The 14,275-nt window shown below is 48.0% G+C and overlaps 2 protein-coding genes across 3 annotated transcripts in view; both read left to right on the top strand.

Moving 5' to 3' along the window:
- Positions 1 to 7,091: 7,091 nt before the first annotated feature.
- On the top strand, positions 7,092 to 9,799 carry LOC126517282 (uncharacterized). The gene is made up of 2 exons (XM_050167058.3): positions 7,092 to 8,033; positions 9,514 to 9,799. The coding sequence occupies exons 1-2, from the start codon at positions 7,823 to 7,825 to the stop codon at positions 9,720 to 9,722; spliced, it is 420 nt and encodes a 139-aa protein (XP_050023015.1). The 5' UTR covers positions 7,092 to 7,822; the 3' UTR covers positions 9,723 to 9,799.
- A 188-nt stretch (positions 9,800 to 9,987) lies between these two features.
- Positions 9,988 to 14,275, top strand: part of LOC129381509 (high-affinity choline transporter 1-like) — a 36,542-nt gene continuing 32,254 nt past the window's right edge. For both annotated transcript variants that reach the window (XM_072287129.1, XM_072287130.1), the window contains exons 1-2: positions 9,988 to 11,075; positions 12,780 to 12,887. In XM_072287129.1, coding sequence (XP_072143230.1) covers positions 10,853 to 11,075; positions 12,780 to 12,887 — 331 coding nt within the window. In that variant the 5' untranslated portion in view covers positions 9,988 to 10,852. The remainder of the gene's footprint in view (positions 11,076 to 12,779; positions 12,888 to 14,275) is intronic.

Genomic DNA, 14,275 nt, shown 5'->3' with positions numbered 1-14,275 from the left:
CTTCATTTCTGTAATATCCTTATTGCGTGGCAAGTGCCTTCTGTATTGGAATGTTGTATACCTGTAGCAATGTGACATTTTAGTAATGTGGCATTAAATACGATTATTTTCCCAAGAGGCTCTGCAGGATGCATGAAGCCGGCTATTCAAGTGGGGCATTTGAACTGTAGGTAGCTGTCAAGTTATAGGAACATTAAATAGAAATGCTGAATCAATTCACTCAATCAAATACTATGTAATCTTTTAAAGGGTCCCTCAGCAGGCCCCATAGCAAATTTTGGTTATACACTGCAAGTTGTGTTCTCTAGGGAATGTTCTGCCGTAAAAATTTTCAAATCTGCTCATTAATAGCAGATATAAATATTTCAGTGCCGCGAACCCATGATTTCGGCAGGCAAGCTCCACTGCTAAGCGGGGCACTCTCTCACCCCGTCTAGCCTCCACAAGTGAAATTTCTTCCCTGCGTTCTCGCATAGTGTACATCGACGATCACATGACACATACGTCACGGGCCCCGCCTTCCATTTTTTTTTCTCACTTGGTTCTTTTGCGGTGCTGCGCACTTCCACTGACTGCGTCACGCACAAGCTGTTCACGAGGACACATGACTAGCGGTATAATTCAGTGCTACACAAATATCGAGGCACACACGAGCGAATTGCCGAGCATGATCACATGCTGGAACACGCACACGTGACTGCACGACCATGGGAACATGCATATGAAGCGGAAGGACATCTCTCTTGCTTCGCTGCGGAGTAAAACAAACACGTAGGCAATCCGTTTGTGTGTTTTATTATTTCTCTAAACTTCAATTGCTAAATTCAAGCAACAGATCACACAACAGATGTTGCCTTGAATAATTCTCCAAGTCGCATGTCTCGATCATTGACTTCACACTGCGAACACAAGTACGTCACCGTCTGGCTTGGAGTGTAGTCGCCACGAAGGAAAGGAAAAATGGTGTTCAAGTTTAAATTTTAGACCTTTCTGCAGCGTGTAGCAAAGTAATACTTTGCAAACGCCATTATTAGTGTGCATTGTATGCTCTGCACTTGTCAGCTCAAAATGGCCAGAACTGGTGAGGGGCTTTTTAACAATATGTTCATTAACTAGGAAAGAAGCGACTCCTTTGATGCCAGGTGTCGGACAGGCTTTGCTTAACCAACTCTGATTTTCTTCTAAAGTATTGTGATTATTTGCTACTTTGGTGGTTGCCATTCTGCAGTATATTGAAAAAAGATTTTCTTGCCACGGCGTGCTGTCGAAATATGCTTAAGTATGAAAGTATGTGCAGAGGCACGGAAATAAAATTGCTCTATCATGTAATGCCACGCAACATTACCTTCAAAGGTATTTTAATATGCCCTGTTTGTTGGCACCTTCAGTAGGAAAAACTGCTTTAAATGCCTGAAACATTAACAAAAATTTGTCAGATTTCCTATTTTTCACTGGCGGAATGACTATTCTGATCGTTGCAATAATTTTACATGATTGTTCCAGAGTTGTATGGCACCTTCAGTAGGAAAAACTGCTTTAAATGCCCGAAACTTTAACAAAAATTTGTCAGATTTCCTATTTTTCACTGGCGGAATGACTATTCTGATCGTTGCAATAATTTTACATGATTGTTACAGAGTTGTATTTTAAAGCAACAATTCTCTTGCATCAACACATTCTAGAGACTGAGAAAGCAAGACAGACTTGCCAGTTTGTCAGCTCTGGCCTACTTTCAGCCCTGATTTTCGCAGTGTGGTGCTCTATGCAAAATGATACAAGAGGCATGTTTATTTGTGTTCCATATGCGTTACCTCTTCGTTATAGGCAAGATATGAGTTTTTGAGTTTGGTCCCTGAACCACACTCTGCCTAGTTCCGTGCCACTGCAGAGCCCAAAGGCTGACAGGCAGTTGGCATATGCCGTGTGGGTCTAACACGAATGTATTCAGCACCTGAGGACTTTACTCTGCTGCCCTCAGGTGCTAAATAAAAAAATTGCAGCAGAGCTCGTCTTACGATGACTGTCGACCGTAATGCAATTAGCGTTCAAGCAATGTAGCGACGCTGTGTCCATGAAGTCACGTTTATTTGATATCTGTAGTCATTCCGAAACGTCCATTGCTTTGGTTGTATGTGACATAGTACAGTATCGTCCCACTGTGCTGTGGCACTCGCTCGCCGAAGTCCGATTAGCACGGTGCAAACGCAGACAATGATTGAATAATGAAGGAATAGCCTCAATGGAGAGATGAAGGCGTTAATTTCTTGCGTTTGGCCCCCATCGAAATGCGCTTGCTCAGTGGCGTAGCTAGGTCGTTTGGCACCCGTGGCCCATAGGTCTTGTATCACCCCCCGGGCGTAGCCGGCGGAAAGAGGGGTGTCTTCAGACGTATATGCCAACCCCCCGCTGGCCCCTTGCACCCGGGGCCCACGGCCCCCCGGCCCTCCCTGTTGCTACGCCACTGCGCTTGCTGGATTCGAGATTTGATCCTGCGCCCTCGTGCTTAGCAGTCGTATGCCAAAGCCACTAAGCAACCACGGTAGGTACGACAGCGTGACGTCACCGTCGTGATGGCAATAGGATGACAAAGCTGGAATGACTGGTACGACCACAGCGGAACTGCGAGGACTATTTCTCTCCTCGGTAGGTCAACTGTAGTACTGCGGCATCCGTTGGACAAGGACTGGAGGTGACTTTATTGTTATGCTTTGTGCGGGGCGATTCTAACCCCAATTTTTTGATTAATGATTTCATCACGATTAATCGGTTGAACTGGCATGAGAAAAGTGGTGTATTAGGTTTAGCTTGTCCGGAGCGCAGGCGGACACCGAGGCGTTGGGGCGGAGGCGTAAACGTGAGCGTCCTGCATGTCCGCGATAGCGGGCAGCTGATCTTACGTTCGCTTATTGGCAGCGAACTTGTATTGCCAATTTTTTTTTATGCGAACACCCCCTTGCACGCTTCGGCCTCCGCGGGCCCAACCCACGGGCCGCCCTGCTTCGAACTTTGATCTCCCCGCTACCCCTTGGGTGGCCTGGAGATCCTGTGCCACCTGCTTTACTATAACCTCAGGGGCTCTCCGTTTGCCGGTTACATATGCCCTCATGGAGCGGTGCTTGTAAAAAAATCCAATCTATCGTCGCGACGAAAAAAGCGACCCGCGAATTATGCAACACCAGCCATAACATTGCCCCTTCAGACACGGCGATCACCAAGGGGTAGCGGGGGGATCAAAGCTGGAATCTTGGCGGCCCGTGGGTTGGGGCCGCGGAGGCCGAAGCGTTCCAGGGGGGGGGGGGGGGGGTTCGCATAAAAAAATTTGCTGACAGTCGATCTTATGCACCCCTGGCACGCGCAGGCGAGCCCCAACCCACGGACCAGTCCGGGTGCTAGCTTTGGCATCCCCGTTGCCGCATTGGTGTCCTGGAGAGGCCGCCTGTAATGCGAAATAATGACGCGTTGTTACAATTAGTAAAAATACGTTTGAATAAATATAATTACGTCTAGCCGCCAACTTGTGACGTTATAAGTTCAGCACTGCCGCGCCCCGCGACTTCTGCAGCACCAGTCGGAACTTTGCGTCTGAAGGTAGATCGGACAGACTTCCTCGCGCCTGCGGCGCTGGGGCTGGGTCAGTCATCGTCCCCGGTGGCCTTTCAGCCACTTGCGTTCAATTGCGATTGCTAAGGCGCTCTGCCTTCCAGACAATATATGCGGCCCGGGCTCTACGATCGCTACTGCTCCTACAGAAACATCTGTGATGTTATTTACAAGGTGCCCTCCTGGAGCAGTGCTTGTAAAACGCGATCTATCGTCGCGACTAACAAAGTGACCCGCGACTTGTACAACACCAGTCAGAACCTTTCCCCTTCAGAGACTGATCACCAAATGGGGCGTCCGTGTCCACTGCCTCACCGCGCGGGCAGTCAGCGGCGGAGCGTAAACAAACTCGGCCCCCCTCCGCCATGCCGGCACGCCTAGGGACAAACGCACGCTACACGCGCAAAGCAACTTCACCGTAGTGCCTAGGCAGAGTCACATATTCAAGGAGCAAAGGCCCCCAAATTTTCTCTCTCGCACCCGCTCTTACTCGCGCCTGCGCAGAAGCGTCGAGCGCCGTCAAAAGCGCCACGCCCCGCTGTACCTACTAGCCATTGTAAAAACGCGTTTGTACCGCTAACAAAAGCTACAACATTGTACTACGTGGAATCGGTGCACCCTCTATGGCGATGTTGTTGCGAGCCTCCCACTAACCAGCGTGCACAGGCCTCTCAAGGAAGCTTGATAGGCGTCTGCACTTAGCCATATATGGTATCCCAGTAGCCAGGATTCTTAAAAAATCAACGCAGTATAGCTTGACTGCAGAGCTAAGAACAATCACTCGTCATATGAGAAGTCAGGACGTAATCTTCATGGAAATGGCTGTGTCAAGGACTTTGTGAATGCGAGGCTTACTGACATCTAAATTGCGAGGAGGCACGGTTTACCTGCCGGCAAAGCGATCGCGTCGGACGCTCGGAAGGAAGCGTTCGAGAAAGATTGTAACCGGATAAGAGACAGGCCGGAAGAGTTTCCGCCCAACTTTAGCACATATTCTACGCACGCAGACGCGCTCTCGGCAAAGGTCGAGTCCCCTTTAGGGCGGTCCAGGTTTCGGGCGTTCATCTTTTTTATGCGCGCTCCTCCACACACTAGGTACGCAAATTCTATGCAGATGAATTACAGCGGTCATGTTGAAACCGCGTCAATGACATATAGTCGTGCACACGGAGCATCGTTCGTCTCAGCGGACGAACATTCTGAGGAAGATTAGATTCCGAGGTAATATTAAAAAAAAAAGCAAAGAAAGAAAGCGGGCAGTGACTAGGATACCTGGAGAGTGAGGACATTCGCAATTGATGTGAGCGAAAATTTCCGATAAACAAGGGGCCCAATGTGTGACGCTTATCCAGGCTGAAAAGAATGAGTACAATTAAGGGTAAGAATCCAATGCCGCTCGCACTTTCGATCGCGATCGTGTCAGCTATGAGCTAATTTCGCGAAAGCGAGATGACGTAGCTTTTACACGTAGCTATAGTGCTATCATATGTCGGGTGCCGGCACCCATATACATCAGTCGACGTCATTTTGTATCTCACACGAAGACCGCAGAACTCGGAGTATTCCTTCGCAAATTCTCTTGCGTATAACTGCGTTATCAACCATGACATCAATCCGCCTCTTGAGAAGCCGCTTTACCACAAAGTTCAGGCACTCTTACTCGATCCATGTTTAATGTCGCACATGGTTGGCAGGAGCGCCAAGCGCGTTGAGTGTGAGCTGTTCTGGTCGCTATTGCATTTGCTGGTTTAGCTGGTTTGGTTGAGTCTGTCGCATGTTGTTGTTGTTGTTGTTCGTAATTGTACGCTGCGTAGTGGCCCCTTTCCATTTTTGTTATGCTTTACCGCATAACACTGTACTGCGGCTAAGCTAACTTTATGCAGTGAGCTATTGGTGTAAAGCCTGCTCATGCTACCGAGTCATGTGAATATCTCACGAGGACATTCTTATTCGCGCGGTAAAGTTAATGAAGCGATATAGTTTCTCCGGTGTTTACAACCGAGTTATGCAACGCTCTTTACCCTTGCCGGTTTGTGTTTGGGCAACGGCTGACGTTTAAATGATAATCAAATAAGTCAAACAACATTATATTTAAATTCTCGCAGAAGCAGGCTGTTCTTGTGTCTGGCCAATGTGCAGACAAACACTGACGTTGCGTAGCATGCAAATATATCTTTTTCAAAAAGAAAGTAAAACCCTACCTAGGGGAAAAAAAGAAATAAAGTCGCGCGGACAGACTACACATCAAAATCGTAGAAATGCTCCCGGCCGGACGTCAAGGTAAGTGCGGAGCTTGTCAAGCTTTCAATAAAACTAGCAGAGCAAAAGCATTTGGCTTCTGCAGTGAGCACTAATAAAATTGTGCGGTCTGTACTTCTCAGATGCTAACAAGAAAAATTCCATTCATCTATGCATGTGAGCTGAACTTGTTTCATTGTTGTTCTGCATAACTATAGCCCATTCTAGCACAAGAATACTAACATAATAGAACAATTAGAAGCAACAGCGTTGTAATGTGGCTGTGTGAATTAATGATTAATTTGCCCCATCATATATATTAGTAAAAACATTTACGCACAATAAACGAAAATGCCAAGGATTGCAGAAACGTACCAGAAACGTACGCATGGTTCAGACACACTGGTTGAAAATAAGGAACCTCAGATAAACTTTATCCCTTCATTAACACGACTGACCTCGCGAATAATGTCCTAAAACTGAAAGGACTTATTTTTCCCCCTCCATATGTGTACTCTTCAAGGCGACAAGGGCCATTTTTGTACACCTCGTTCGCCACTTGCATTTCATCCGCCGATTCATAGAGTGTCTGAAACTCCGCGGAAAAGACATGGGATGTCTATAAATGGAAAAAGAAAACTCGGTTACATTTAAGGCGACGCCACTCGTATCGGCATAGCCGAGGGACATGTTCACTAGACTCGGTAGTACGAGCAGGCTTTGCACGATGCAACACCGTTGCATCTAAGGAAACGTCTCTCTGCGCACTACGGACATTTGTACCCACTGTTTAGGCACACGCACACACGAAAAGGGGCCACCGTAGCGACGAAAAAGTCCGATAGCATACACACAGGCTATTAATCTCAAAACGAGGAACGAAGTTGAACGATGTCGACTGCCGACGAACATCCGTTAGCTCTCTCTCTCTCTCTCTCTCTCTCTATATATATATATATATATATATATATATATATATATATATATACACACACACTTCTTTTTCCCACCGCTTCACCTCCTCTCTCGACCTCAAGTGTACGCCAAAAACTGTCTCGTGCAAGAACTTGCACGAGAGGGCTTGTGCGAGCGGCGTTGCTTGGGCAAGAACTGAGCAATGGTAGGCGCAATTTAAAAAAAAAAGATTTTAGGTGCAAATTACGAACATTCCTCTACACTCTCATGGTTCAGCTCACATTGCTACGAGTGCATATTTTTGGGCTGGTTGGTTCGTTGCAGTAATTGAGGTCACGGCGCTGAATTGACACGAGAAAAGCGACAGGGCGTGAGCGCACGTCCTGTCGTCTTTGTTGTCCGTGACAGCGCAGGGCTATGACCTCGATTACCAGGGTCAGCCATGACCATGACGGCATGACCACTACTGTACCATAGATGACTGTACGATGACCACAGCTCTGATTACGATGAAATGACGAAGAAGGAACGACAACGATTGAACGTCGAATGTTGCGTGACGACGACGGGTTGACGTTTCTGCAATCATGACGAGGGTACGACTGGCAGCTCGTGAAGATGACGGCAACACAAGAGTCAGATGACGGAGCTGAAATGATGACGACGGCATCGCGGCCACACAGACAGACAGACAGATAGATAGATAGATAGATAGATAGATAGATAGATAGATAGATAGATAGATAGATAGATAGATAGATAGATAGATAGATAGATAGATAGATAGATAGATAGATAGATAGATAGATAGATAGATAGATAGATTTACACGTAAGTTCAAATTACGTGCATCACCTGGCTCCCTCGACATCACTGTGCCGAGCATCGTGTCGCAGAAGACAAAGAAGCTGTCAATTCGATCGCGCGCGGCCCGTGCCTCCACGCAACGACGGTTTCTCGAATCAGCTGCCACGTGCTGTGAAGAACATAGCCGGCGAGTGGTCGCGTTGGGGCGGTGTTTTCGGTCGTCTTCGAAGCGTCGCACTTGGTCTCTGGTGAAGCGGCCACCATGGCTTGCTACTGCGAGTACGTACTGACGGCCAGCGGGATCCTCAAGCTGTTCCAGATGGTCGTTGGCGCCGGCATCGTGTTCCTGCTGAGCGAAGGCCGCCTGGACGCCAACTGCTACCTGTCCATGCGCCTGGACGCATTCATCCTCTTCATCGCGTCCATCGTCTTCTTCTTCAACGCGCTACTCATACTCATCTGCGTGCTGGTCGGTAAGTCTCTCCCCCTTCGTAGGCGTCCGCGAAACTCCTAAAACCAACGCCTCATTCACCTATCCATCAAACGCGCTCGAAAGTTAAGTGGAAAAGGCACTTGTACTTGGTTGGCGTATATATAGCCTCCGAGATATACAGCGTGCGCGCACCCATCCAATCTGGCAGGACATGTTTAGCGTTAATGAAAGGTTAAATTGTCATTCTCCTGACTGTAGCACGAAGCTACAAAAGAGAACCGTACGGCTTTCTCAGAAATAAAGCTTCGTAGTAGAAGAAAAATTCCTCCCGGTCCAGTGATCGAATCCAGCACCACCTTTCCGGGGCAGTCGCTCTACCGTCCTCGGATAAGTGGTATAGATCAGACGCGGCTGCTCTGGAAAGGTGTTGGGTTCGATAGAACAAATGTTTTTCTTCCCCTCTGAAGCTTTCCGAGAAATCTGTACTGGTTTCCTTGGTAGCTTCGTGCTACAGTCAGGTGGATGACACTTTTTTTCTTTCATGAACTTTCCTCCACCTTGCGGGCTTCCGCAGAACTGATTTTCCATGTTTAGCGTTCCTTTATAACGAAGGAAAATAAAATTAACTTGATTAAGTCGAGAGGAACGCATTCATCATAAGCGACTGCTCGTGTGAGTTACGATTCCAAGATATGAAGGTTGTGAACAACTCCGCGCGAGCTGATGGAGCCTGTCGTATTCATAAAATATATATATATATATATATATATATATATATATATATATATATATATATATATATATATACATATATATATATATATATATATATATATACACGGCATTACTGATACAGCGTGGACATATCGGGCCCTTCGGTTTTTTCAACGGGGTGTGGTATACTATACTGTCTGAAACCTCCTGGGGCTCTTCATATTAGGCTATATAAAGCACGCCACACAGTGGAAGGCTCCGGATTAATTTTGGTTTCCTGGGCTTCTACAATATGTGGCCTGAAATGGAAATTCGCGGGCTTCTGCTTTCAGCTCCTATCCAGAATGCTGCAGCCACAGGCTTGTGTTCGCACTCACGACCTTGTGCGAAATTGTTATAAGCTTTTTTTTTTTCCTGCTTCTTCCCTTTCTTGTGAATTTTTCCCCCGCAAACCGTGAGCCACGCAGGCACTGTCGTTAACACGACTGACGGCGCGAATAATGTCCTAAAGAAATGTTCACTAGACTCGGTAGCATCAGCAGGCTTTGCACCAGCAACACCATTGCATCTAAGGAAACCTCCCTCTGCACACTACGGACATTTTTATCCACTGTTTAGGAACACGCACACACGGAAAGGGGCTACCGTGTGCTTACACATTTGTTGTCCGTTATCCATAAACGGGCATATATCCTGATAGAATGTCATGCTTGAGCTTGGGCTCCCTGGGCATCTTTTCCGTGTAGTCTCGGTAGTCCGGTCAGCGCGAACAGGCTGTCAACTGCGCCGCGTCTGTCTGCACGCAGGCGCCCTGGAGATTCCCGGTTCGACGGTGTACCGGATGAACTACTTCCTGGCCACCTTCATCCACGTGCCGACCAGCATCGCGTACCTGTGCATCGAGACGCGCACGGGCGTCTACGTCCAGGGCTCCATCGCCGGCGCGCTGGGCATCCTCAACAGCCTCATGTTCCTCGCGAACGCCGTCATGGCCTACCACCCGCGCGTCGTCTGAGAATAAAACGCCCGCCGCGGGCGCGTATCGCCGACCGAGCGTAAATGAGCCACGTAACTAATTTGTGATCTCTCTATATAGGCGTAGTAATAGTATACCAATACATAACTTTAATTAAACGTTGCATTCCGCTTCCTTTTAAGTGTCCTTTACTTCACGTGCGGTATAAGGCTTTCAGGGTGCACCCAAAGGTGTTGCGAAAGTGCACGATGCCGTCTTTAGCACGATTGGTGATTGTGTCAGTTTGGGGACAAGATAAGTTGAATTAAGTTCTGGGTTTTTACGTGCTAAAACCCCAGTATGATTACGAGGCACGGCCGTGTAGGGAACTCCGGAATAATTTTGATCACCTGGGGTTCTTTAACGTGCACCAAATGCACCGTACATAAACGGGTTTTTTTTTTTTTTTTTTTTTTTTTTTTTTGCATTTCGCCCTTATCGAAATGCAGCCGCCGCGGCCGGGATATCTGATCCCGCGACCTCGTGCTTATCAGCGTAGCGCCAAAGTCACTACGCGACCATGGCGGGTCAAGATAAGTTTCAAAAGAGTGCACATTATTTCCTGGAGTGCACGTGTTTGATAGCCACCCCGCAACCGCAAGAACGCAGGCAGTACATTCGGCCATTCAGACGAGGACGAGGTAGGTTTTCCTAATCTTATCCTTGATGCAAAGGCTATGCACAGCTAGGATAAAGCAACCAGTTTAGAGCGCGTCTCTCTTCTGGAGCAGTAAATTATACCAAGCACCGATCATCGTTGGTGCTGATGGATAACGAGAGAGAGAGAGAGAGAGAGAGAAAGAAAAAATTTATCCAGAACAGTACGTGGTCGAAGTGAGCGTCCGGAAGTTCATCCGCCCTGCAGTGGGCAGGTGGTCCTCTCAGTACAGCACAGTAGTCCAGAGACCTTAGCTGTCCCTTTCACTCGGTCGACAAGCTCGAGATGGCCAATCAAGTCGGAGATGGACACCGCTGCCTTCCATTTTATGTCTGGCGGAGTGTGTTAATGGCGGCAGAACCTCCGATCAGCCGGCGAGCACGGCGCTGCGATAGCTCTACGTGAGCAAAGCGTCTCGCGCAAGTTCGAGGCCGAGCACGCGCGGCTAGTGCGATGAAGAAGAAGGGGCACCATGGCGGTGCACATCCCTGCGGTGATGGCCATGCTGTTGTATTTCGTTCTCATCATGTGCGTGGGCGTGTGGTCGGGCCGCAAGCTGCACATCTTCAAGGAGGATGGCCACATCTCAACGTCGGACCTGCGCCACAGGCGGCCGCAGCAGAACCGCTTCCTGCACCGGATGTTCCTGGCCGACAGGAACATGTCGCTGACACTCGGCATCAGCTCCATGACAGGTGAGCCGCGTCTGCCCTTCTACAAAGCAGGGACAGACGTGAGAGCTTCGATCGATCAATCAATCAATCAATCAATCAATCAATCAATCAATCAATCAATCAATCAATCAATCAATCAATCAATCAATCAATCAAAATTAGGTTTACTTAAACAATTCAAGAAATGCGTGCAATGTACTTGGACCAATAGTCTATGTGGCTAGTAGCTAGTCAAGCGAGCAGTAGTGTAGCCAGAAATGGGTGAGGTGTTTGAGGGGGTCGCACCCACTTTACTGGGGACGGGAAGGGGGTGGTAGACAGCATGCTAACGCAGAAATGTTGAGGGCGGGGGGCGGCGTGCCCGGTGTTCCACCCCCTGGCTGTGCCACTGCAACCATGGACATGCTTGCTCAACGAGTGAGAACATTAAAAGAACGAGCATTAAGTTGACTAAAGAAGAGTTGTGACATTTGATTAGACAAGTAGAAGCGCTAACATGCAAGGTGAAGGTATCTGGCATCTTTTACACCTTCACATGACTGAGCTTAGAGTGTTTCTTTTTTTTTTTTTCACGCAGATACCTTGTGCTTTTTAAAGTGAATCGCTTTCTTACCGAACCCTCCCGGATTTTGAATCACCGTGGCCGCTGATGATACCTTGCCGAATATCCGCGCCCGTCACGTGCGCGCACGAGAACACGTGACGCGCGCTCTATTGTTTACACGAGGCGCAAGGCGCAGGAATAAAACGCGTGAATAATAGTCAAGCTTACCCCCTGTCTTTCGCATGGTACTCTTCTCCGTGCGTACGCCCCTCTTCGCCATTATTCCCTTGACAAGCATCAATCATCGCTCCCGTCCCCGTGACATATTACTGCGTCGACGTCTTATACAATGTATACATTTGCACGAACGGCTCTTTGCATTTCGGCCCAGTTTGTGAGCGCTGAATTGTACAAGCACAAATGTCACGTCACATTGAAGTAGTCACCTGTGCGGGACACCAACATAGACATTGCGTGAGATTACGTGTTGTATATAGGATGACAATACGGACTATCGTGCGCATCGCGATTGGTTTTATAGCATTTAATTAGCCGCTTCACTAAAACTTCGCTTGGCGTAGATTCCAACTCGTGCGTCGAATCTGCATATATATTTTTTTATTTGTACAGATAAATAGATAAAAATAACCGTGGAGCATACGGTGCAATTCGGCCCGTTCAGGTGGATTACCTGAAGAGGCGGGCATTATACGTGCACGACGACTAACAATGTCCAGGCAGCTAATTAATTCTATATGTTCTAACTAACTTTAACACGATTATTCCCTTTAGGGCGCGTGTTGAAAATGCGAAATCGAAGCCAAGCTTTAGTGAGGTCACGAGTACTTATCATAAATCCTAACACTATAGCACCAATTACGGTATCCATCCTTAAGATGCGCTACGATGTACAGTGGACTGTCCATTTCAACGGCCGCTGACTGGCTGGAGGTACGAGAGAGAAGGAGACAGGCGTCCCCAGCCAGTTACCTTCTCGCTCGCACAGCTGCAGCCAATCAGTGGTCACTGAAATTTACAGTCCACTAGGTGGACACTTACAATAGCCCCCCTCCCCCATGCTCTTGCGAAGAGTGCTAGCGTAAGAACTTTTCTTCTTCCGTTTATGAATACGAGTCCTGTTTACGAAAGGGTTAAATATGTGGCGCCGGTTTCGTCAACAGCCATATGGGTCGGAGGCGGCTACCTGAACGGCACTGCCGAGGCTGTCTACACACACGGCATCCTCTACTGCCACGCTCCGATCGGTTACGCTATAAGCCTCATACTCGGTGAGTGAAGACCACGGCATTTTAGGCTTCTGAAACTTGGATTCGATCACGTGATACGTTTTTGCATAATCTGGGGCCATATAACGTAAAGCTATTCCAATGTGTTTTTATTCCAATCTCCTGACGTCAAATTTGCATAGCCGCCGACGCAAGCATCGGGCGATGACCCGCAGCGTTGCCTCAACACCCCAATCGAACGCCCTCTTAGCTTATAGGAGGTCACTTTTCCTTGGTTTCAAAACGAATAACATTGCTTACGCTGAGCGGCTTGTCTTATATAACTGGCTGACAAGAGGCGAGGAGCACGCTCAAGTGGAGGCGGTTTCGATGGGGCAGAGCCAGTGCACTGAATATAGATAACCGGATGAGGAGGGTGGCACCGGCGTCTGCAATTGGCCCGCTTCCCCTTATACTTAGCTTGCGGTGGCTGGTCGAAAATCGCGGCGGCTTGCAACGGAAGGTTAAGAACGCTGCTAAAACGGATCCTCAGCAAGGAAGAGTTGGTAGAGCGAGGTCGTAAACGAGTCGAAAGTGCTCAAAAACGTTACACGGTCACGCAAAAAGTTTTATTATAGGCAAATAAACCCACGAATGCTCTCCGGCAGGTGCGAGTAGGCAGTGCCTGAGCGATCGGCGGCAGCCATCTTTTATTCATTTCGGAACGGGGCTGCAGCCTGCGGCCATTCAGAAAAGAAAAATTGTTTTGTTCGGCATATTAATGCATCTTTAACGCGTACACGTCACTTCGAGGGGGTGAGTTTTCGCAGTTTTGTGACGTCGCGTGACCGGCAGGGGAATTAAGTAGCTGCAGCCTGAAAACTTTCGACCAATAGCCGAGGGCTAATGGCGAAAAGGCTTCGAATGAGAAATAACTATTTTTCTTTTGTTCAGTCTAATCATGCATAATCAGTGTGTACGGGTCATATTAGATGGGGAGCTATCGCGGTTTTCGTGACGTCGCGTGACAGACAGGCGAAGTGGAGGTGATCGAAAAAAGTTTTTGACCAATTGCGGAGGGCTTATTGCAGAATTGGAACAGAAAAGTTTGGAATAGCTTTACGTTATAGCACTCCTGGTCCATCTCTGTGCGCAAAAGGCTTCCAGGATGAATCTTCTTCAACTTTAAATGGCGACGTAACCACGAATTACAAACAATAACTGTATACAGCCGAACGCTGTCGAAATTTATGACATCACGAATAAATGGGCCGGGGTGATGTGGTTCCATTCCAATGCCGTTCCTTTTCGCGCCTCATCAGCGATGTGAGTGGCGCTCCGCCCGCCTTATCGACGTAATCATCAACCGACTGTTAACGGTAGACGATGAGAGTGGCGTAGATGCGAGTGGAAGGAAGCGCTACGTCATACTGCGCTACCAAATACCGGCT

The sequence above is a fragment of the Dermacentor andersoni genome, chromosome 3 (genome assembly GCF_023375885.2).
Source record: "Dermacentor andersoni chromosome 3, qqDerAnde1_hic_scaffold, whole genome shotgun sequence".
NCBI classification, from domain to species: domain Eukaryota; kingdom Metazoa; phylum Arthropoda; class Arachnida; order Ixodida; family Ixodidae; genus Dermacentor; species Dermacentor andersoni.
Note: the sequence above shows the minus strand (reverse complement) of the source record. Positions and strands in the feature narration are given on the sequence as shown.

What these genes read in the sequence shown, in the direction of transcription:
- LOC126517282 (XM_050167058.3), top strand. Translation starts at nt 7,823, where the DNA reads ATGGCTTGCTACTGCGAGTACGTACTGACGGCCAGCGGGATCCTCAAG. An exon ending in ACTCATCTGCGTGCTGGTCG is followed by an intron (nt 8,034 to 9,513) that starts GTAAGTCTCTCC and finishes GTCTGCACGCAG; the next exon opens with GCGCCCTGGAGATTCCCGGT.